Source organism: Falco biarmicus, chromosome 7, assembly GCF_023638135.1.
Source record: "Falco biarmicus isolate bFalBia1 chromosome 7, bFalBia1.pri, whole genome shotgun sequence".
Classification (NCBI taxonomy): domain Eukaryota; kingdom Metazoa; phylum Chordata; class Aves; order Falconiformes; family Falconidae; genus Falco; species Falco biarmicus.
The window spans coordinates 12,995,120-13,021,284 of record NC_079294.1 but is presented as its reverse complement, the minus strand read 5'-3'; the positions used below and the strand labels follow the sequence as shown (position 1 = coordinate 13,021,284).

The 26,165-nt window shown below is 38.2% G+C and overlaps 1 protein-coding gene across 2 annotated transcripts in view; it reads left to right on the top strand.

The window, feature by feature from the left end:
- Positions 1-26,165, top strand: part of AKAP6 (A-kinase anchoring protein 6) — a 287,326-nt gene that overhangs the window by 251,466 nt on the left and 9,695 nt on the right. For both annotated transcript variants that reach the window (XM_056347614.1, XM_056347615.1), the window contains exon 12: positions 3,193-3,408. In XM_056347614.1, the coding sequence (XP_056203589.1) occupies positions 3,193-3,408 (216 nt within the window). The remainder of the gene's footprint in view (positions 1-3,192; positions 3,409-26,165) is intronic.

Below are 26,165 nucleotides of genomic sequence, written 5' to 3'. Positions count from 1 at the left end.
ATCGGGTTCAAGCCTTAGTAGAGACACTCATAATCTTTCATTTTTTTTGTCTTTTTTTTTTTTATTCATCATGATTTATAGCTATTAATTCACAATGTAGACTATACCTTGCAAATAATTAAAGTAACCTTGGGCCTGGAAGCATACCTTGCATGTATAACTGCCGTATTGAGAGGTTTTTATACAAGCATGCCATTTTAACAATAACAGAACATGGATGAATATACAAACACTGTGAGATGTTGCATCATAGAATACAGGCAATTATTGTGTCCCTTTAGGTCACTGTATTCCAGACCCTAATACTGCTTAAATTCATTATTGCTAGTGCTGTTATCCAGGGTTTAAAGATGTCTTTACATGATTAAGTTCTCTGGCTTTTAAAGTATTGTTGCTGTAGCCAACTCTTTCAACACACTGTTAGACACAAGCACTTCATTCTTATCCTGTTTAATATTAACCATAATATCATGTAATAAAATTGAAACAAAAGTGCCATAGGCCTAATTGTACTGTCACAGACATGTAAATCAGAAATAGCTTTGGTAAAGCTACTGTTATTATGCTGGTGTAAAATTGATGTAAATTAGAAATGACTTGGATGCTGTAGCTCTGCTTTCAGATAACACAATGTAAAGGCTTCACTTAAACTCCTGTATAATGGCTTATGAATGAAATACTCCTCACCTCATCATATTATATGGTATTGTATGCAAACCCCCCCCCCCCCCCCCGATATTTATAAGGGATGACATAATCTGATAGATCAAGGTAAGTTAATGCTGTGGGGCCAAATTCTGAGCTGTATTGGCTTCCATGAAGTTAATGCAGATCTACGTAGATTTGACTGCCATCAGCATGTAACTTACCATCACTTCCATAAAGCTGAATTGCTTAGCAGCCATGAACTGTAAAATAAGAGCCCTGACATAATCTTTAGGTAGATTTTTTCGGGTTGGGTTGGGTTTTTTTGGGTGTGACATTAGGCTAAGGAACAGCATTACAAAGGAAATGTGCCAGACACGGTGGTTACATCAAGAGCTATGAAGGAAACTAGTAATGAAGTCTAGGAAAATAAATAAGGGCAAGTTCAGGAAACATAAGTGAAAATGCAGCTCTGGTATAAATTGAATAATAAAATTCCTGGTCATATTTTGCCATAAATAGTGGTTTGGAAATTTGTCATTCACCTTATTTAAAATTCAGAAACATTAAAGATACAGGGTTCTCTCATTATAGAAGTAATAGAATTCTAGCTATTACAGAGTTAGGGTAATTTAAATAGCTATAGAATGCATTATATCGATAAGTGGAACATCTGTATGAAATGTCCACCTGCTAATATACTACTCAGTGTACTTTACAATGAAATTGCACTTAATCATTTTAAGATGTCTTCTAATGAAGCCTTATCAGGATTAACATTTTGAACACAAATACTTCTAAGCATTAAAACTTCTGCTTTAAATGAGATTGCATTGTCTTGTTTACTCTTGTTGATTAATAAGCAATCTGTTAACTGTTAGAACGGCCCAATTGTGCCAGTGAAAGTAGATTAGTAATTCAGCTATGTCTGTGGGTTCAATCATCATTTCTCTTGAAGGCTTTGAATAAAAAAAATCACTTGCACACTATCCATAGTCAAAGAAAAGATAATATTTTTAGATGTGTATACCAATGTTTTCCTTCAGACTTTCAACTTGGTATTATTGATCAAGAACATAGAGCAGCAAAAAACTTCTTTGAGGAACAACATTTCTAAGTATAAATTCCGATTTTTAATAAAAAAAGTGATATGAAAATCTGGAACCTGAATCCACTTTTTACAGAATGTTATTATTTTGCTAGTAAAATTCAGGAGGGCAGGTCCTGATTTTTTATCAGTTAATTCTTGTGAACAGCTTTGAGAGGTGTGGTGGCTTTTTTTGTTTGCTTATTATGATTAACTGGGGAAGCTTAAAGGCAAATACCCTGTCTTCAAAAAAGATGATAGTTCAGATTTTCTCATGGGGTCATGCACTTTCATCTGTGGCATCCCACAGAGGGAAACAGATGTTGGCAAGTTACAATTTAAATTATTTGGAAAGCTCCCACGTGTGGAGCACAGTCCTGTTAAACTCAGAGGTAGCACAGGCCTGTGATAACAGCTGAATACTTGAACCATGCAATGCTATAAAAGTATAGGGCCTCAGAAGCTGGGCTGAAGTAGTCATCCACAGATGTGTTTGTGCCTTCTGTGCCCTAGCTTCATAGATATTTATTATTATTAAGACAAGTTCAGAGTTAATAAAATCCTGATTTGATGTTGAATGATGGTAGAGTGCGATTGTGGATAAAACCATGCTCAAAACCACCCCATGCCATTAACTGCTTCTGGGTGGTAGCTCCCTCTTTAGCTTAGGCATGTAGGATGCATTATTTATACTGCTGTTCAATAAGATTCTCAGTGTAGTTACTCGAGTTTCTGGCATAGAACCAACATATCCTGGCTCCCATCAATATTCAGCAATATTAGGACTTAGCAATTGTGTCCCGTCATGCAGTTCACGTCAGACCACATTCATGGTAGCGCTGGAATCAGTATGATAAAATAAATGCAGTAAATTACTCATCTTTTAAAAGGATACAGTTATGACAGTATTCCTACATTTACTTGAATATGGAACTACCCTGGTAATATTTTATGATAACAAAAACATCTGTAAAGAATTTTATACTGAATTTTCTCCTTCCTTAAGGTTTCTCCTCTGACAGGGTACATATGACCCATAATTCCTATTTTTCTAGAAAAATACACATTCTCATTGCATGACTACAGTTCTTTCCCCCTGTTTTTTCCTGAAGAATTTCTGAAGCTGATTACTGTCCCGGTAACTCATTTCAGATGTGTCGCAGCTGAATGAAAAAAAGGGAAGAAAAAAACAGTCTACATCATAAAACTTTCAACATTATTGAGACAGTTAGCTATGTATGGCATTTGTTTGAAGACCAAAAGTAGCTTTACTCCTTCTGTGCTGTTAAAATTAAGACTGAGTTTATCTGAAAATAAAACACTAAGCTTTGAGAATTCATGGAAAAGCTGAAAAAACTATTGTAAGACAGAGACTGGGCACTATTAAATATCAGAAAATAGTTAATGTTTTAATTTGCAAAGTATTCCACATGGATATCTGTTGTTTATCTATCCTGCAGTCTCTATGCTGTGAGATCAAACAGAGACGTCGTGGGGTAGCCTCTGTGTTGCGATTATGCCAGCACCTCCTGGATGACCAGGAGACCTGCAACCTAAATGCAGATCACCAGTCTATGCAGCTGATAATCGTAAACCTGGAGAGAAGATGGGAAGCCATTGTCATGCAAGCTGTCCAGTGGCAAACAAGGTTACAGAAGAGATTGGAAGAAGACTCGGTGAGTAATGGTTGCTTTAGAAAGATCTCATGTGGTTTCATTCTTCACGAGAGACACATTTTCAGTGCAAGACAAACACATTCATCTCGGTGTTTTCTTCTGATGGAAGATGCCATTCCTAGTCTTTACTGCCAACAGGTGAAGCTTTACTTTTTCAGAAAGTTTTGTATTCTGTGGACAGAAATTATTAATAAGGTAAACTTAAAGTATGTGTATTCTGTTTGCTGGATATTTAATCTCGTCTGATCCTGTCAAGTAACAAAAAAAATCTTCTTGTGTTGCCAAATTGCTCGCTACCTAACAGAACTGGGCCCAGAGATATATTCCACCAATGGTAAATATATTTTGGAAAAAGTATTTTCTGTGTAAGTAAGACTGATTTTAATTACCATCCCAGCAGTAGATGTGTATTTCACATAGAATTCCATGGGTATGTGATTAATATACAATTCTGTGTTATTTGAATATAAGCAAAATGCATTAATTTGCTTTTATCTCAGGGAAATGATTCCTAAGAGGCACAAGAGCACTCTGCTTAAACCATCCATTAAGTGGCATAAATTAGACAGGTTTTCTACAGCAAAAAACTATATTACAAAGCAGTATCTACATTTAAACAATAAACCATAGGGGGAACAAAATAATCCCTACTGTAAAACCGTTGACTGTAATGGATGAATTGGCTCAGCATGTTTCGTGCTACTATCATAACGCTGAAGTCTGTGTACTGCAGCTACATTGGCAACAATGATAACCCCGTGTAGTGCATACACTGCAGAGCCTTGATGAGATTTGAGAACAAGTGACATATATTTAGCTTACATAATTTTTTAGGCTTATATCAAACACATAAAAGGAAAAAACGCTTGACACTTACATGCTTCCTAACAATTATCTGACTAACAGTGAAATACTACTTTTGACTTCTTTTCGTTAAAGTTGCTTTACAAAAATAACAGAAGCTGTAATTCTCTTGTTAAGTTATAGTAGTGTAGTATGAAGATATACAAGACATTGTCCAGAAACCCTAGCAGTTCCTGCATGAAAATACTCTTGGTTTATACAGGCCAAAAATTGGTGAGTTATTGAGGAGGGTGCTGTGGACGAGTGAACTGTTGAAGGTAATAATAATCTGTTGCTTGCCTGCCTTTATCAAATGTTACAAAGTAGGAGTGCTTCTCTGACTGTTTGGTTTATTGGCTTCTTTGTCTCAGGTGCTGAGATAGAAATGGGACCTGAGAAAGGAACAAGATTGAACAGACTTCCATGACAAGTCAAAAGGGGCATGTCTGTGTATGAGGCAACATGGAAGGAAGTCATAATTGAAAAGCAGATGTGTCATTATTTAATAAGCATGGGAGTAGTTGACTGACAATGTAAGAAGTGTAGATAAATGAGGAGAGTCAGTTAACCCCTCAAAATTTTGATCTGGTTGGAAGAAGTGTAAAAATTATGAAGCTACATGTGATTGTACGAAGGTACAGAGAAAAGATTGTTTTCAGCCTTTCCTTATATATCTATGTGCAGAGAGGGAAGTATCAACTAGAGCAGAATGCTATGGGAAACAGCCAAGGAGATCAAGCAAGGGCTTTTACTACATGACCAGCAGAAAAAGGTCAAATCTTAACGATACTGAGATTCATCTCATAGAGCTAGTGAGAGCTGTAGGTGTCACAACTGATGCAGATTACCAGAGGGAGAACAGTCATACTGACTGAGCACGAAGAACAGAGGAGATCTGGAGAGGACAGATCAAGAGTTCAACTTTTTCTGTGCTTAGTTTATGTTGATGGATACTAAGTAGGAGATATTTAAGAGATAGGCAGAAGAGTGGGGTTAGGAGCAAAGGAGTTTACTTGAGTTCTCAGTCCAGAGATGGAAAGTGCAGATATAAGAATGCATATTATCATCTAAAAAGGAGAAAGGGAAGCAGGTAAGGAAAAAGGCTTGTTCAAGTCTACTGAAAAGCAGATGAAGGAAGAACAATTAACAAAAAACACTCAGAAGGTGGAAGCAAGACAGGTGTCCTGGGGGGATTACAGAGAAATTGTTTGAGCAGCCAAGGATCAGGTTAGGAAACCTAAAGCCCTGATGGAATTAAATCTGGCCAGGGACATCAAGGACAACAAGAAAAGCTTCAATAGTTGCATCAGTGATAAAAGGAAGACTGGAGAAAATGTGAGCCCTTTCTGGAAGGAAACAGGAGACGTGGTTACCTGAGGTATGGAGAAGGCTGAAGTGCTCAACAACTTTTTCACCTTGCTCTTCACCAGCAAGTGCTCCAGCCACACCATCCAAGTCATAGAAGGTAAAGGCAGGGACTGGGAGAATGAAAAACCACCCACTGCAGGAGAAGATCAGACTTGAGACCATCTAAGGAACCTGGAGGTGCACAAGCCCGTGGGACCTGATGAGATGCATCCGCGGGTCCTGAGAGAGCTGGCAGATGAAGTGGCTAAGCCTCTATCCATTATATTTGAGAAGTCATGGCAGTTTGGTGAAGTTCTCGCTGCCTGGAAAAGGGGAAACAGAACCCCCGTTTTTAAAAAGGGAAAAAAGGAAGACCCAGGGGACTACAGGCCAGTCAGTCTCATCTCTGTGCCCAGCAAGATCATGGAGCAGATCGTCCGGGAAACTATGCTGAGGGACATGGAAAATAAGAACATGATTGGTGGCAGCCAACATGGCTTAACTCAGGGCAAATTGTGCCTGACAAATTCGATGGCATTCTGTGATGGGGTTACAGCATTGGTGGATAAGGGAAGAGGAAATGCTGTCATCTACCTGGACTCATGCAAAGCACTTGACACTGTCCCACATGACATCCATGTATCTAAACTGGAGAGACACAGATTTGACGGCTGGACCACTCGGTGGATAAGGAATTGGCTGGATGGCCATACTCAAAGAGTTGTGGTCAACAGCTCAATGTCCAAGTGGAGACCGGTGACGACTGGCATTCCTCAGGGGTCGATATTGGGACAGGCGCTGTTTAACATCTTTGTTGGTGACAAAGACAGCGGGACTGGGTGCACCCTCAGCAAGTTTGCTGACGACACCAAGCTGTGTGGTGCAGCTGACACACTGGAGGGAAGGGACACCATCCAGAGGGACCTTGACAGTTTTGAGAGGTGGGGCCATGCAAACCTCATGAAGTTCAGCAAGGCCAAGTGCAAAGTGCTGCACATGGGTCAGGGCAATCCCAAGCACAAATACAGGCTGGGCGAAGAATGGACTGGGAGCACCCTGAGGAAAAAGAACTTGGGGGTGTTGACAGATGAGAAACTCAACAGGACCCACCAATGTGAGCTTGCAGCCCAGAAAGCCAACCTTATCCTGGACTGCATCAGCAGAAGCGTGACCAGAGGTTCAAGGAAGGTGATTCTGCCCCTCTACTCCACTCTCGTGAGACCCCACCTGCAGTACCGCATTCAGCTCTGGAGCCTCCTACATAAGAAGGACATGGACCTGTTGGAGCAAGCGCAGAGGAGGGCCGTGAAGATTATCAGAGGACTGGAGCACCTCTCCTATGAAGACAGGCTGAGAGAGTTGGGGTTGTTGAGCCTGGATAGGAGAAGGCTTCAGGGACACCTTACAGCCACCTTCTGGTACCTAAAAGGGGCTTATGAGAAAGATAGGGACAGACTTTTTAGGAGGACCTGTAGTGTAGGACAAGGGGTAATGGGTTTAAACTGAAAGAGGGTAGATTTAGACTAGATATTAGGAAGCAATTCTTTACAGTGAGGGTGGTGAGACACTGGCACAGGTTGTCCAGAGAAGCTGTGGGTGCCCCATCCCTGGCAGAGTCCAAGGCCAGGCTGGATGGAGCTTTGAGCAACCTCGTCTAGTGGACGGTGTCCCTGCCCATGGCAGGGGGGTTGGAACTAGATGATCTTTAAGATCCCATCCAACCCCAACCATTCTATGATTCTATGAGAACACAGAGGAGGTATAAAAACAATCTAGAGAGCAGAAAAATTCCGGGCAGAAGTTTGTTGACAATCTGATCAAGTGGAGTGAAAAGTAAAACAGAAGCTGGTAGAATAAGGATCATGAGAAAATGTGAGAGAAATTTAAAGGGAATTAAAGGAAGAAACAGAATTAGTGAGAATCTAGAATGAAGCTGGATAGAAAATGGAGATAGGACTTTTGAACAATACATTCACATTGAAATGAGAGGGAAGGCAAGAAATAGAAAAAGATATAACAGAAGATAAGTGCCTCTCAACAGTGTCAGAGAGACAACATTCTTGAGTTCTGATGGTAATGAATCTGGGAGAGCGGGAAATGAGAACAGAAGTAAGAGAAGTCAGCAGCGAAATAGGCTGGTCAAGTGAATGGGTTAGAAGACAAATACGAGACTGAGGAATAGGTAAGATTAATAAAGAAAAAATGTAATAGTAAAGCTTTTTAATTCTTTTGCGAATTGCTGGTTATATTTTTCTGATAGTTCCATCTTCAGAATATTTTTAGTCATATTACTAATATATTACATCAGTAGTTCTAGTAAACTGTTGGTTAGTGCTACATGAAATGTTTAATGAGTTGACTGGCAGCAGAAAAAAACAGTTGAATTTTGAAGCTTCAAAACTAAATGTGTGCAGTGTTAGGCAACCAAACAAAGAAAATCTTTCTTGGAATCCTGAATGTTAGTTGCTAGAGGCTGATACCTGCTGGGTGTGTAACTGCCCAGGAGAGACAGGACTCAGTTTCTGCTGTGTTTCTCTAAAAGGTGAAGTACCAGAAAGATGAGGACTTGCCTTTTTCATCTGCAAAATGTATCATTTTGTTTTAGTAATATGTATCTTCTATCGAACTTGGAACAGAAACAAGTTGCATTTGTGAGCTAACTTAGTGCTGAAGGGAGGTCCAGGTTACTGTGGTGATAGCATATACTCTCCTTTTGCGTGTGGGCAGCTGCCGTGCGGAAGCAGTTTGCTGTTTATATCTCCAGTTACTCTAAATAAACTGTTATGAGCTAATTAGAGCTTGGCGCTGCTCTTGCAGCAGGAGCGAAGGAAGTCTCACGTTTCTGTTTGGGATTGCCACTGACCGGGAGTTGAGGCATGGTGGGTCTATGAGTACAGCACCTTGCTTGATATATGGACTCTAGGAACCTCACAAGGTGCGTGCTGCTTTGTTCCCACTTTGCCTGAAGTAGTCTAGAGTTATTTGCTGGGCTAAGTTGACTTTCTCGAGGCAGGGGGTGTATCGTTCTTTCTGCTGAGAAATGACAGCCTTTAGAGCTATCATGATGCTCACCTAATTTTCAATGTGGGCTGTTTATAATAATATGATTCTTTGAAGTATGTCAGTATCTACAAGTTTCTCATGTTGATACATCTGTATTCTCAACATTTAAAGATGCCCCAGTCACTGCAGAATTCAGGTTTCTTTGTCTTCCCTGGCCTGAGTTGGCATGTTCTAGCCTTCCTTTTCATTCAGTTCCTGTGTAGTCATTTCTTGGGTAGGTACCAGAACTGTTTCTTCTGCTTCCCTATCTCTCTGTATTTGATGGAGTGCCAGTCTTGGCACACAAACAGTATCCCTTGGTAACAAGTCTTTATTTGTGGTTGCCCACAAAATACTGTAATTTATGAAAACAAATGAGATGGTTTTATACCCTGATGGCATCTGACTCATTCATGGCATTTGACTTGCTGACAGTAAATAATATAGCCCAAATGATTATATTGCCTCATATAAGTACAAGAGTCACTTGCATCTTTACTGTTGTCTTAATTTGTGTGCTTGGATCTTCCTTTGTCCTGTTTCTGCCCCTTTTTACATTCAGTCACTCATCTAGGCCACTCAGAGCATTACAAAGGTATGCTGGAATTAACCACAAAAGGCTTTTCTGTTTCTTTTGAATTGTTTGTCTACATTGATGGTTTTCAGCAATGTTTAATTTTGCTCAAATTTTGCAATAGTGAGCACCATAAGTTTACAAATAAGAAGATATTAACATGTACTACAAGCACATAAAGTCTGGTAAAAGATGTCCTCATACATGAAAAGTTATGTCTAAAATGTGAAATTATCAGTAAGAATCACTGCAGAAGGATGAAATGTGGTTAGATTCAGTAGGCTAATCTAGCTATAAAGTATTCGTACAATGAAAAAAACAAAGATTACTTTTTTAAAACAGCAGGACACTTGTCTGCTGGTGGAAGCAGTCCTAATCTGTTTGAGCAAAAGAGGTTTTTATTTCCTACACCTGCTTGGGTTTTTTTGGTGTTTGTTTATTTGTTTGTTTTTGTGGTAAATTCTTTCCCCCCAGATTTATCATTCCATAGTTTGCTGATATAATATTATACGTCACCTAAATTTTTGCTTCAGAATTAAAGAGATACCTTATAGTTTGCCTAACAAGACCCTGCTAGCAATCATCTTAAAAGAAAAAGGAGACTGTCTGGCAATGGCAACAGCAATAGCAACAATCTTTAGTCAACTAAACCCAAAATTGCCATCTAAAATTTCTGCTTAACAGCAGGAGAAGCTTTAACACACTATGTACTTTCCTTTAAAGGGTCTAGTCTACCTGAAAGACTGAACAGTTAAAAAAAGCATTTGGGACAGACTCAGTCATGGCCATGTCCACAAGTTTACAACAGTTAAATCAAAGTGGGAATACGTTGGGTTTTTTATGTAATTTTTCATTTTTTTAATCTTCTGCTCAGCCAGTAGTATACCCAATGTAAGTTATTTTCATTTCAGTCAGTTGTTCCAGCTGCTATAGGTGTTCACAGTTTGGGGGTGTTCTGTCCAGGTCAGATATGAGTCTGTATAGAAAGCTACAGCGAGGTGACGTGGAAATTCACTTTTCTGGGACTGTTTTATCAATATTGGAATATATAGAACTGTTGTACTGCCGCTGCTGGGAGAAAGACAGAACTGTGGTTTCTAATGGATTTTACTTCCTAAGTTGCAATTCAATATTCCTGCCTTTTTGGTGACTGGAGAAGCTGCTTTGTCTCCAGACTGCTCATTCACTGAATGAGAAACATATCTGTTTTACAGAGCAGACAATCTCTTTTCTTATTCAACAGAGAGAGCTAATTATTGAAGGGACAGTATTAATCATGCTTTTAAAATGGAGATTTTGAGCTAAGGCGATTTGGGTTAAGGTGCTGTAATTCTCACATTATCCTGAAAATGTCTGAAATATTCATTTGTCTGATCACTAAGTTCACTACTATGCTTCACGAAAAAAAAAAAAATTAATTTCTCTTGTTCTCCTGAGTCATCCCATGTGTACACTGTACTGTATGTCCAGCAAAACCCCCACCTCTGTTGGCTAGAAAGTATGCTGTACATCCCGCCACATAATTGAAAATAATAAGGCCACAATAAATGGGATGGCCTTGGGGTATAACACCCAAGGGATTCAATTGGTGTCGCTTTGCATCAATGTCCATGCATCATGGTAATTGAGGTAACATAACCAATTACCACATTTTAATTAGAGTTGTAAGGACTTGGGAAAATTTGCAATGGCGCACATGGAGGAAAAAAAAAAAAAAAAAAAAAAAGGAACCTCCTTCTTTTCCACAAGCTTGTTTCTGATGAGGTAAAGAGCCTGTTTAGGATTTTTTCCAACATCCTCTTAGTTTCATTCTTTATAATGCACTTCAAAAAACAAACTGTTTAAAAATGCTATATCACTTCTGATCTGGTATCTTTATCCTTTTTCTCAATATATCTGTTTCCGTGATGCTTTCTGGAAAAGAATACAGTCTTTAATAATACTAGGCATGGTGTCTTCCCTTCACTTCTGTGTATTTAAGTCACTGGTGCAGTATTTTTTCAAGCCATGGAATGACACTTGTTCTAAGCTTAAAAGAAAAAAGCACAAAAAACTTCCTTCAGAGGTAAAAAATGAATTTGTCATTGTTCAGTTATTTGTTAGATAGCTTCAATAGACAAAACCTTGTTTCCTAAAAGATCATTATTTTATCACAAGCCATTATTTTGTAAGGTGAGATCTAGCTAAAAATCTTGCATAAAATTTAGAAGTTCATCAGAAATGCCTAACACAGCAAAGTACTGAGTGATGATTAACTTAATCGGCTGAGCAGGGCACACTACATGTTTTAAAGTGTTGAACACCTCTTATACGATCTAGCCCCCCAAAAGTAATTATTTAATGACTGATGTTTGAACCTTTACACATTGTTTTCTTCATTACCACAAGTAGTTGGTTTTTTTTATATTTGACCTCTTCATATAGTGTATGACTGTAAAACCTTGATTGCTTGTATTTGTTTTGTCAGTCATCTTGTTTTACTCATATTTCAACACTGAACACTGCTCACTTCAGTGCTTCCTTAATATATATATTTTTTAAGTGAATGGGCATTTCATTGTAGAGTCTTTGATGTGATACACCATCCTCATACTTGAGGTCCTTACATTTTTGAGCTTCTGGGTTGCATTGTGTTCCTGATTTGTGACATGGAATAATCATCTGTAGGATCTAAAATGAAATTACTTAAATGGTGAACATAGGTCTAGATTTTTCTTGGACTTTAATTGGAGATAGTTGATAGGCCCCACACTCTTGCAAGAAATTCTATATTTCTCATAATTTTTTTGAGGACCAGACATAATTATGAAGGCAGCCATAACAGCAGTATGTAGAGTCTGGATGATCTGGAAAAACTGAAGCTGGTAAAGTCCTTCTTGTTGAGCAGATCTTGGTAAAAAAATTGCAGACCCAGCAAAGTTAAATAAAAATTCAGAAAAATGCTTGTTATATTCTTGATAAAATCTCCTGAGTGGTCACTTACAGTGATAGGTTTTTAGAGTGAATAGAAAGAAAAAAGAATACATTTAAGTCTTCTGCAGAAGACTCTTCTCCATCCTCAGAGGCTGCATAACTTTCTGTCACAGCTAACAGTACAGGGTAACAATCCATAGGTGAAATACTCCATGCAATGTTACCAATCTGCTAAATTATTCAACTGTTTCCCTCGCTCTGGCAGATATCATTACGTTTTGCCATGGCTTCATAAAATGATAGGAAGCCTGAGATGTGTATTCAAACTCATAACCCCAGCCAAACCAGAACAAATTCCAGTCCTCTAAGAGAGCAAACCTTCAGAGGGGGTCATCTGAGCTCACTACCACCAACTTAGACTTCTAGTTGTTGCTCTAATTTTAATTATGTTATGAACTCTAGTTGTTGATTGTATTGGGCAAGAAGAGGTTAATGGTTAATGCAGACTCGAGAGACTAAGGCAACCCTATTTTACTATTTCACAATCTCTGTTAAACCATAGTAAGTCTCAGCTCTCCCCCTGGAGAGGATGAAAAGTAAAGGTACGTGCTCCTAACTTTCTCTAGAGTCCCAGAAGATGATTTGGGATTACACTGAGTTGTTACAGTTGAGAGCAAATGTACTCACCAATTCTACTTTTTTGCTTGTCTGACCTTTGCTGTTTTCCATTAATGAAAAGGGAGCATGTAACAGAAAATCTTCACGTGTAGCACAGTTTCAGTGTGGACAATGTTAGGAAGAGGCATTCCTGTGGAGCCTCTTACAGCGCAGTTTATCTTTGCTCCATAAGGTGAACAACCTAGAGCAGAAAGAGTAGCTCAGCATTCTTGCTCTTTCAATCATTTTCTCTGCACTGAAATTTCCAGACCTAAAACATTTCCTGCTAATATTGATAGTGTTAATTACATATTAATTTTTAGTTTACATTACAATGAAACCTACAAGAACATTTCTTGTAGCTTGTTCAACCACAATCCTACATTGGCAAATTTCAATCACCATCCGCCTCAGCTGGACTCAGTATACTTCTTTGAGGTGTGTATTTCTCTTCTGTGGCTCCTTGCTAATTCTGCAGACACATTTAGGCTTTTTGCCCTCTCCAGGGTACCCAGCAAACTTTGTGACATGAGAGGTGAAAGTTACTTTTTTGTTGTTGGTGTGAGTATAGGAAGATAAATGAAATTACATGAAAAGTAAAGAGTTATTTTAATGAGAAAATCGATTGCTGTGATACTTTAGTTACTCCAAGCCCCCTTTGATATTTTTTTTTTCTTGATGAAGCACACAACATTTCTGTGCAGTATTTGAAATTTACTTGCTTTTTTAGAAGAAAGGTTTCTTTATGAGACTGGGAATGCTTCATAATGGCTGATCATGTTTTTAAACAAAAAGGCTGTAAAAGCAAAATAAATAAAGCATATGTTTCCCAATATTATTTTCAAACCAAACATGGTTGCATGATCATGTATAACTACTGTCCATAGCTCATACTGACTTAAGGTATTCAAGGCAGAAAATACCATGATCATAGTGTTACAGGACTCAGCTCTTGGTGTTATAATTAGCTCAAAGCATAGTGTGTGAATCGGGTATAAAATACTGCATCTGCACTAATGGTTTTGTAGTAGTGTCCTGTGAGCAGTCTGTTTCAGTGGCTGACAAGTCTGAAAGTCACAGATACTTTCTTTTTTTTTTTTCTTTATTATGTTCCATTATGTTAGGGGAAGAATGACATAAATTTGCTGGCTCAGTGCCATAAAGTTTTGGATATACACCTACAAATATACATATATAGTCATATCTTAAAATGATTACTTCTTTGGATTTCTTCTGTATTCCTTTTCTGGTTAATTCAGGTTTAATCTGTTCAATTGTATAAATTCAGAGAGAGGGAAATCTGACATAGTTTGAAGTTTGCTGAATCACTTCATTATAGCTCAGGAACATTCAAGGCTGGTCAGCGGTGCTGTGTTACCCAGTGAGAAGCGGGAAATCTTTTCTTTTGGGCATATACAAAGCTTCTGTGTTCATCCATGCAGCCAGAAGACATTTCTGTTCCTCAGCTATCTACTGGTAACTCTGTGTTTCAGACTGGTGCTGTTCCAGAGTTGGGTGAGGGAATTTTATAGCTGGTAGAAAGTTGATATTGCTTCTCTGAGGATCTGATGGTTTTTAAATGGTTGGTGTTTACAAACCCTCAAGAGATTTAGAATGCCATTGAGGCCTTCAAAAGTGCCATTTTATCACACGGCCCTGTGATTGAACATATGATGATGAAAACACTGTCATATCTCATAGGCAACAGCATTTGACCCCCCTTGGTGGTGTATCTAGCATTCTTAATTGCTTTGCATTTATAGATAACTACAATATTAGTAAATCGACTTGCCACAATTCTTTAAAATAAATATTCCACGAGTATTCAGAAAAATTCAAGTTTTGAGACAGCAGAATCCAATCCTATAAAATCTGGAAATGTGATATTTGTGACTTTGGGATGGGGAAAGTCAACATCACAGTAGAAGGTTTAGGTCTTTATAGCATGGTGGCCTCTGGTCTACCAGCCATCCGCCAATCTATTCACCTCTTTTTCCATGCGACAAATTGAATAATGGTCGAAACAGTGTGGGTAAAACACTTTCCACAGCTTTGATAAAGAGACATTCTCTGCTCCTGAACTGTTCATTAAAACTGTAAGATGCGTAAAATCTTAAGTGAATTCTCAGGAATAATCAGTTTTAGTAGGAAAAGATGTAATCAGAAATTGGAAGCCTGATGTTTCCAGTGCGTGCAGATGCTGAAAGAACTGTCAAACACCATTTAAATGGCAAAAGTAACTCATTAAAAAAAAAAGAGAAAAAATGGGTAGGCTTTTGTTTTCAAGGACAGAGATCTTGTTTCAAAAGATTTCACTTCCTCTTTAGGCACTTCAGTATAGGGCCAGACATTTAAAAATGCTCAGCAGATAGCAACTCTCATTGCAGTACATTGTGTTCAGGTTACAGGATGAAGTCAGTGTTTCATTTAGATGCCTAATATACACTAATCAGTGATCATGACTCACGCCAGCATTGTTTAAAAAATTAGAGTTAACGGAAACACAAAAGTCACAAACTTGTGATTTTTTAAATTAATTGATTGACTTGTTGCACTGCATCTCTAATGGCCCCAGTTCTGCAAGGAATGGTACATGAGTGTAATTGAAGCTAATTTTCTCTTATTTTGTTTCAAGACTTATCAAACAAAATAGTTTTTAGAAAGAGTAAGAAACCTTATGTTCTGACAGGTTGTACAGCACTTATTTCCATCTTACAAGGGTCTTCCTTATTGGATAATATGGACCCAGTCCTCCAGCCATTATGGAAATATATTTGCAGGATGTTCAGTAAACATATGTATAATCAGTGGTTCATTGTTCAATATTATAGGACGTTCCAGGAGCTGCATCAGCTGTAAGCAGACAGGAATACAATAAAAAACTATTTTAAAAATACACGGAAAAAAGGTACAATTAATTAACTTAACACACAAAGTAAAAGGTACTCAATGAAATTATGAAGCAGGAGATCTAAAAGAATCAAAAGGAAATACTATTTTCATGCAGTGCATAATAAAAATTAAGCTGGTTCCTACAGGATGTTGTGGCTAGCAAAAATACAAATGAATTCAGTAAGTAATTAGATAAATTAAGGGAGAAGACATCAATTAATACTTATTGAATTCCATTTCTGAAAGTCCCCACAGGCTGTCTTCTTAAATTTGGGATGGCAGCTTTCATGCCATCCTGTGTGGTTTTAACTTTCCCATAAACATTCTGGCAACTGCAGGAGGTGAACTCAGCTGAACAGACTGTCCATCTCACCCAAAATAACAGATGTTTTTTAAAAACACATGAACTTGCAGATTTGGAGGCCTACCTGTACTATATTTTTATGTAAAGCAAAAAACTTTTAAGGAATCCCTAGAGGGTTTTCATTGTATTGAGTGGTTTCTGGTTTTATTTTTGCTATTTCCAAAGACTGGGATGTGGCCATTTAGGTAGTCTGCTTTCACCAGAAAAAAAATTGAAAAAATACTGCAAAATGTACCCGCTTAACAGATTTTCAAGATATTTCTAGCACATTTTTCTGTAAAATATATAGAAAATATAATACATACATCTACTTTATATTTAAATATGTACATACATTTACGTCAAAGGTACTATAATATACATTAAATAATAAAATGTAAATCATTAGCAATGATGATCTGAATTCCATTTCTGCTTACATATAAGACGTTTGTGTCATCATTGTAGCTCTAATCCATATTCAGGTCTTCATGTTTGGTGTGCAGTAATATGTAAATTACCTAGCCAACTGCATTAAGCAGTGTTTGTTTATTCTATTTCTTTTGGCGTAGCATATAACTGAATTTCTGCCAAAAATGTGGCTGCTTCAGGGAACACTGTTCAAGTAGAAGGAAGTTTTGAAAGGAAACGCACATCATAAGTCTTTACTCTCCGAAACAGTAAAATCAAAGCAAACTTTCTGTTCATCATAATTTCTGTATTAATGTAAAATAATGGGCTTGTAAAATACAATGAGAGAACTGAATCTTTTTAGAATGCTCTGTTTACATTGGCTTTGTAAACAAGAATACAATGCTAAGAGGCAGTGATTTGGTTATATGTGGAAAGGGTGACTAAAACTGGTGAAATGTGAAAATGGAATGTTTAAGAGAACTTATTTCAAAATGGCATATTAATCTCCCCTAAAACATAGCATTAAAATGCATTTAAATTTAGAAAGCAGTGAAGTTTAAGTGTTAAAAAAATTGCATTAATGATGCATAGAGCTATCTACTTATGCTTGCAGTCCTTTCAGTCTTCCAGTCTGACACTTCCTTTTTTATCCAGCCAGCTAATTTCCCCTCTTTTGTGAGGAGTAACTGTTTTCACAGTAGTGCTTACCCAGCAAGCCTCCTTATTGTTTCATGGTTAATTATCTTCTTGAGCTTCACCTTCTCGAGTGAAGGGAGAAAGGCTGGGCCTCCCCACAGCTCTAATGAAAGCTAGGTTTTAAAGATGCACGGTGTGAATAAATGCAGTGTCTGATCTACCAACATAATAAATGAGTTCCTAAACTTTATGGATTCACAGTTCATCCAGCAGGTTTACTGAACAATGTGGAAAGATGCTTTATTTTAAAAATCTCTTTTTATTTTTAAAAGGGGGGGGGGGGGTGGATATTGCTTCAGTATGAAACCAAATACCACAAACTCTTCCAAAATTTCTAAGCGTTACACAAAAGGTGAGTGTCAAATGTTCAGTTTCAGTACAAACCTGAGCTGCTGTGTGAAAGGCTTTGCACTCTATACTTTAAAGTTCTAGATTAACAACACTTATATTAATAATGTTAATACTAGTAGCCCTGTGACCCTCAGTTGTTACACCACTTTGTAAACTCTTAGTACTCATTGGACTTTTTGTGCCTCACCAGCACTGAAAATAGCAATTGTAGACAGACTTAAATCTTCAGTTTATGTTCCAATTTGAGCTCAAGTTTAAACTGTGTAACATTTAAAATAAACTCTCCTGTAATAGAAGAAAGTTGAACAATAGCAATAGTGGTTTTGTAATAATGAGATACTCCCCATTGTAATTTTGTACTCAGCCAAACTAAAGCAGCCAAATATAAACTTCTCACCGTAGTAAGATATAGTTGTCCATTACTTTGTCTTCTTCTAAGTGAATTTCTACAGGGTAGGCTTATATTAAGTAATTTCTTAAATGACTGAACCAAAATGTGCATATAACACTGATACCTTAAGACAATGGACAGGATCTATGTGATGTACCAGATTAGGCTGCAAATTCCAGTCCTTATTTCTCAGCCATCTCCAGGGCTACGTCGGCATCTGTTATGTGCAGAGAAAACTATAAACGTCATCACTTACCAGTGATGGAGACAAGAAAAAAACCCTGGAAGTTCAAGGATGAGATGATCTTAGTGAAAGAGCTCTGCCTAGGGATCTCTTATACTTGGAAATAAGGCCAGTGTTTCTATTTTGCAATGTTTGAAAGGCAGCTCTTCTTAGATATAGGCTGTGTAATGGCAAGGAGCAGTTGTATTCTTGTAGCCTTAAGGTGCTTGCCATTGTAATTTTGATTCATCACCAGAACTCTCTGCCACTCATTGACAACTGAGGTGTTTAACTTAACACTCGGGAATCCATAGGTAGGCAGACTGTGAAAGTATTTATAATAGGCAGCATTCTTCTAGCCTTTGACTTCACAATACTTGCTTATTGACTCCCCTCTAGTCAATATCCCAAATTTACAGATGGCAAATCAATGACTTCAGGAAGTGCCTGAACTGAGATGACAAAGAAATTGTGTTGAAAATTTAAAGGGGGGTGGGGTGGGGCGTGGGGGGAAGAGAACATTCTCTTTGATAATGTAAATTAGGCTAAATCTGGTAGTCTCTCAACTGCTTCATGAGGAGGTGAAAGTGATGATAGAGCCAGATATTTTTCATGTAGTCCTGTCATTCATAAATAATAAAGTCTGCCTTCCCAGTATACTGGAAAAAAATTTATTTAGAAATTCAAGCCTCTCTCCTCCAGCTCTCGGTGAGAAAACTTTCTTCCTAGGTTTATTCTAAGGTCAAGCTCCGAAGGGCTTATGTCCTATTCTTTTGTACCTTATCTGTTTCTATAGTGATCCTCACTCTAGTTTTTCTTGCAGACACTCATTTCTGCTGAAACAAAGCTCTTAAAAACTCTGTGATTCCAGGTGTGGTGCTGTGCCTGTTGTAGGTTGGAGATGACCATTGTGGCCATGAGTGTGTTCATAGTGTCCACTGATTTGTTCTGGTTTAACTGAGAGTACATCATTAAAGGAGTACCAGTTCCAACGTAAGTGATGCTAAATTGAAAGTATTCTTAACCAGTATGCAGTTTTCTTAACTAGTACAAAGACAAAACGACCATGATTTTATTATGCCACTGTAGCTTTACTAGTACAACTTTGTTCACGAGCACCTGAATGCAGAATGTAACTGATTTGCCATCAATATGGGTGTACCAGTGAAACATTGTGCCGAAGTTCTGCAGTGTAGAAAAGCAATAGAGCAATAGTTAAACCTGTTTAAGCATGGTCAGTTCCACAGATTTCCTGGTTGTGGTGGATTTTTTTGGTCTTAACCATAAAGACTGATCTTTGATTGGGTCGAATTCTGTGATTGGGCATGAATGAACTCCCACCAGCTTGCATGGGTATGTATCTGAGGTAGATTGCCAGGATTTGTTCTTTTCTGAACTAGGTGTGCATGGCAACATTTTAGGTTTGGGTAAAGCTAGGAATGTTTTTCTAAAGAGTTTCATAAAGGGCTTGTGTCAGATTCTTCCACAAAGAAAATCATATATTCCTCTGAAGTAAAGGTGAGACCAAAATGACATTCAAGGGCGAAAAATCCTGTCATGTAACCTCTTGACAGATGAAAAGAAAACTACAAAGCAGCAAAAACAACAGTCAGTAAAATATGCCATATAGCCAGGTTTTCTCATCACAAAAAAAGCCTCCCCCCCCCCCCAAAAAAAAAAACCAACAACAAACCAACACCAAAAAAAAGTGCCCAAATACACAACTTGGAATATAGGTCTGGGATTGTAAACCTATTTGGATGACAATATGATTTGATAAAAAAATGTTATAGATGTTCTTCTGCTCTCTAGTAACATTTAAAGGGCTTCTTCAGCAAATGAGAACCAGAGATGCTAGAAAGGCCTGTGAGGATATGGTGGCAAAAAAAACGAGGCCACTGCTTCCCCAGAGGCTGGATAACGGGCAGTGTGTCAGCAGTGATACTCTGGGCAGAGCGCAGGGACTAAACATGTTGAGTCCTTGCTTTTGCCTTGATCTGTGATAGAAGTTAGTTCCTGCACACCTTCTGCTGATGCAGGTCACCTTCTGTTCCAGCCTGGTTTGTCTGCACCATCTGATTCTGCAGACAGCTTACCAAGGGAGTTAGAGGAGGCTCAGAGGACCCACCTGCAGGCACAACTGACCCCAAAGAGTTACCTAGCATGATCACATGGCATTCAAAGAGAAGAAGAATGGTTAGAAAATGGCCAATTTCTCTGACTTTTAAAAATATTTTTGCTACTAGTAAGGACTAATAGATTTCAGCTGGGCCTTAAAATGTCACTGCATTTCATCTGTTATTTCATCTGTTGCTTAGAAGATGTTCCCACAAAGCTGCTATCATGATTAAGAAAATTATCAGTTTTAAAACTTTGATATGACAGTCCTATCCTCAAGACTTTCACTGCTGAGCATTATCAGAGAACTTCAAACATTGTCATAAAGTACCTGAGCAACGGTGGAACCTCAGTTGTTCCCATAAGACCCAGCCTGCACTGAGACCCTTGCAGGTGACACCTCTGACTGCAGAGAGCAGAGGTGACGTCAGTGTTCTTCCTGTGGTACAGGAATCTGTACATACAACCACGCATTTAGGACCCCAGCAATACCTGTAAGCATCCATAACGCCTAAGAGAAAAGCACAAGTTCTGCCTGTGCAGGACTGAGCATATTACTTCATCGAGGGAGGCAAAAATAATTGTAAAATGAAGCAAAAGAAAGTATGAACCACAGTTTTGGATCTTATTTTCTTGGGAAATAAACAGATGCCTTCTTCTTTTGACTGCAATTATATCAAATATATATGTTCATGATCAGTTTCTCTGGTGATCTGTGATAAAGCATACTGCTTCCATATATTTTGAGACTGTATTGTAATGTGCAGGTCACTTCAATATTATGCACATGGAATTTTATGCGTATGCTTATGCATATTAAAACGTTGGTGTTGGGAAATGGGGAGTGTTTTCTTGTTGGCTATGGTATAGGGAGCTCCATTTAGAAAATGAACTTAAGTGAAGCTGAGGTGAAGAGGTACTGTACACATAACTATTTCCCTCAGCAGAAGTACTTGGCATGCTTGCATTTTTCAAAAGACAAAATCATGTTTGTCTTCCTTGAATGTGCACACATTCCTGGAGATGGGGGATGGTTTTCTTTCTTTCTTTTTCTTTTTCCCCTGGCCCCTAAGTGCAGTTGAGTTTGGTTAATTTGTCCACGGCAACTGAAGGATATGTTGCAGGGGAGGGAGGAACAGAATTTGTATTTATTATTGTAAAAGCTCTTTTTTTCATGTTAATTCCTTTAAAAAAATATAATGGTACGTAGGGGTTACATTACAGGCCTGTTTCACCAACACAAAGTATCTGTACTGGAGTAGCACATGCAAATGAAGCTGAAACAGAGAATCTTTGTTTAATATAATTTGCTGCAGAAAAAGCAAAACTATCTGTGTTTTAGTAAAGGAAACAAATGAAAAAATGCATTTTTGAGACTTTTCCTTAAAGAGCACTGGGATTGAGGAAATGTCTTTATTCAGTTTAATAATCTTATTTCTTCCCATTAACATTTTCAGCAGATTAACTATTTAACCATTAAACGCCAACCCTACAAACACTTAAGTGCAACCTAACTTTGGTCACAGAAGTTATCCCACTGAAATGGGAGTACTGTCTTGTGCAAATAGTTCAGGGTTGAAATTGGGAATAGCCAAGCTCCTTAAAGCAGCACTTTCAAATACATTAGAAGTAATTCAACCTTTCACTCTTCTGAGTCTGTGATTTAATTGATCTTGGCTTAAGTATATATGAAACTTTTAATGCAACAGTAAATGCTTCCAAGTGTTGTTTATCTAGTGGTAATATTTTAAAAACAGGAATATGCATAACATGGTGGATCTTTTTATTCTTATTGCATTGTTATTTTTTACTTGTTTGGTCAAAACTATTTACCTTCTTTTACTGTGAACCATGTGATCATCAAGATCTACTCTACATGCAGTTGTATTTAGTGACTTTACAATGATAAAGTCACTTTGACCTACTTTAAAAATGCCCATTTTTAGAAAGATGGCTTATACAGACACTCTTGCATATATAAAAAACAAGCTTCTAAATTCTGGGAAATTTAGTGCAATCAGTTACACCAGCTGGTGTCCAAAGAATTTTTTGCCAGACAGAATGGTGCCTATGCAGCATGTTCTGTCACCGACTTCAGCGAGGCCAGGATTAAGAGTGAGCGTATAGGGCAGACCCCATTGAAATCTGAATCTTTGCAGCACACTCAAAGCTTCTCTTTAATTATGGTCTGTCTTACACGTGGAGATCAGCATGTCTATCTGTCACAGACCCCTTTCTTGTTGGGCATTTGAGGTTCCAGGAGTGATACCTTGAACCATACTAGGTAGAACATCCTTTGGAGCGTGTAAGTGAAAACTTACACTAGAAAAGCCACATTCATCATTAACTGAAATGGGATTAAAAAACTTGGTGCAGCTCTCACACAAGTACATTTTTCCCAGTTGGAAATGGCAATAGATTTGTCTGCTTTGTGTAAAAGATGTATTGTGCAATACTATACAGTACTTTGTAATGAAAAACAAGACAGGGGAAGAAACAACAGCATTTTTTTCCCAGTGAAATGAGCAATCAGAATTTAGCTCTGACACCAACTAACACTTAAGGCGTTGTACCTGCCATCCTCTGTATAACACCAAGGATCAATTTGGGGAATTTTAAATGCTCTGTTGGCAAGACCTAATAATCTATTACTAGCATGATAACTCCAATCCTCCAGAACCCTACATAAGCACCGAGCAGCCTGATAAGGTGACATCTGACATGATAAAAATAGTCCTTAGAGATTCTTGGGGTTTACCTGCTGTGGAGGTCAGTGCAAAGATAGGCTGCAGTAACACTGCCTTCCTTTCTTCGTTACAGAGATTTATTCAAGGGTCTGTATGATGCTGCTCTCTCCAACAACTACCTCAATGTCTAAAGGCTCTTTCTTGTTTGAGCAGCTTGCTAAATTTTGTAAAAAAGACAGGGAAAATATATACCTCTACTGAAAATGCTAAAGCTGAGTGGTTCGTTTCAAAGTTAAAACTTGGTCTGTGCTTGGGAAGGGCTGCGAATGTAGCTGATAACCACTGGAGCTGTACTTCAAGGGAGGTGATGCTTATAAGAAGAGCAGTAATTCACTAATATCAATTCAGTCAGTTCCTTGGACAGAGAAAGCTATGCTAGAAAAATAAGCATATCTATATAAAAGCCTTTGCAAGAATACCTGTAACAATCAGAAGGAAAAAAAATAAATACCAAATCCTTCACCATCATAGCTATGCCTGCAAACCTTCTGAGTAAATACCAGGCCTCAGAAAAGCACGTGCATTTGAAGAATAAAAAATAGGCTTTGAAGCAAGGAGCACTCAGTGAAGATGAATGGGCTGAGGTCACAACTCTACATGTTTTATTGTTTTAGTCCATCTGACTTGCAGAACAAACAAGGCAGCCAAGTGCTGATTTACAGGGGGAAGGTTATCTTCCCGACCAATAAGGACCAAATGTTTTGTTTTTGAGAAACAAAATCAGATTCTATGGAACATAAAATCCTTGGAACCTGCTGCTGATTTCCTGCCTTCAGGAATTTCTTTTTGCAGCTGGCAGAAGCTTAAACCAGTAAAACTGTGCAGTTTAGGAAGCTTTTCACAGCAATGTCTTCCTAATGCTAAGTACAACAGAGTCGTAAAACATGCCAGAGAGAAAATGAGTAATTGTAGCTGATTTCTTGTTTAACCTAACAAGTTTTCAAACCAACAATTTAATTATTGTCATTTTCTTGTATTTAACTTGCAGGATGGCTAAGGGTCAGCTACAGGTGGGAAAATGGGTCCAGCTAAGTACCAGCCACAAGCCATTATGAAAACAAGGCCCTCTGGCAAATCCAAATATGGATTTCTAAAGTCCACAATGTACAGAACTGTTCTGACAGCTGTGGTGGTCTAGAAAATGGATGTTTTCATGGGAATTTAACATTTAAGCTATCACTAGCCAATGTGTCATGGGGGGTGGGGTGGGGTGGGGGGGCGGTGAAAGACTCTAACAAATTTACTGTAAAAAAGCTTTGGAGTAGGTTGATCCACAAAGAGACTCCAGCCTTCAACATTAGGCATGACACATTCTCAAAATTCCAAAAGCCTCCTAACCTGCCAAGGAGGAAAAAAATCTTTGGCACCCTTATTTCTGCCCATGATTATGTGCAACATCTTACCACAGCTGCAGAACTCGGGGGCCTGCCTTACAACTAAGCCCAAGGAAGCACGAGGACACAGATTTATCTTACATGGAGAATGTCTTGCTTTGTCAACCACCCTGCTGAATGGCGGATAGCTAAGCTGCCCAATTTGTTGAAAATAATTCTTCCTTACGTCAGTTGAGTGTTTTGGCCACCCACCGTCGGATGGGATAGCCTTGTGCCTTGCACAGAAACAGTGCCACCTACAACAGGAATTAAAGAGTCACTGGAGCAGGGATTTGGACCTGTCTGTGCCTCTTGCTAGCCAAGTGTGCTGAACACTGTGCTGCAGGATAAAATTCTCCACGTCTATCTACGACCCAATTAATATTTAACTCTTTTATGCAAAATGAAACAAGAGAAGCAGGCTTCTTTTCAGAACAGCATGTAGGTAGGGCTTCTCCTGAGAGAATGAGAACCTGGTTCATGTCTCTTGTGCCCAGTCTGACAGTGTCCCATGCCTAAAATCAGTGTCCCATTAAGCTGTTGGAGAACATCCCACGATTTCTCACAAAAGGGCTGAGCCACTTTGGTTCCTACTTTAAGGAGAGAGTTCCCAGCTGAGAATCAAAGCCAGAGATACATGCCGTCCCCTGCACAATTAACCTTGGCTGAGTCTTGATGAATCTGAGTCAGTAACTAAGCTGTATACAACTGCACTTCATTGGACTACAGCCTCCATTTACCTGCCTGTATTTCATTAACTTTGTAAGTTTGTTGTGATTTAGATTGCTATTTGGCATGCGATCAGTGCTGTATTTGAAAAACAAAACTTGCTCCAAGAAAGCTCGAGAGAGTGAGAAATCATAGTTGAAAGGGGCTTTTTTTGTAAAAAGTGCTTGTTTTTCTGGATACAGTGATCATTGTTCAGCTGTTAGGATGATTTAAACTAAACAATTCTACATTAGTTAACAGTTCCATTACAAGACTTATTGTGTAAGAAAAGACTTCCCTAAAATGGAGGCCTGTCAATAATTAATTAATTTGTGCTCAGAGAACCAGCCCCAAAACCAGGGACCACTTCTGTCTTATTTTAAGGTGTTTAAGGTGAGTCGGTACTGTTCGCTACTTGACACATCACATTTCAGTGAGAGGAGTTGCCAAGGTATTGTCCCTCTCCCACACGTGTTTCTGGAAGGAACAATTCTTGATGTTCTGAGTCATAATAGCAAATACTACGTGAAAGTTACGAAAATCTTAGAAAAAGCAAACTCAGTTTAGCTCAATTATTTATCAGCCCTTTCCTAAAGAAAGGTGTCAGCACAGACAATATTTGAAATTCATGCAGTATTTGATTAGACTGATTGATTGTTCTTACAGCTGAAGATATTAACATTAATTAGTCTTACTTACTGGTCATTAGTACTGCATTTATTATGAAGCAAAGAATAAATAGAAATTCTGATAAAATTCATTGAGTTATGTGATTTCCAGTGCATTAGAGCTGCTGTTTTAAGGCTGATGACATAAAGGTTTGTTATAAACATCTCAAAAATCCTTTAATAAACCCTTTATATCTTAACTTTTTTAAACTTAAGCAGGCTAAGTGAGGTTCTCATATATCCAACATGCTAATCTGATGTTTTCTACTAACACACTAACTAGTCCTATGTGATTCTGCAGAATGGTTAAAACTTGTTACATATAAAGTGGCTAAGCACAATTAATCTCTATTAAAGAAAAGTCAAATTTCTGTATCATATTTTGACAGCAAATAAAAAAAAAACCAACCAACAAAACCAAACACCCTAAGAAGACTAAGAAATCATGCAAAATTTA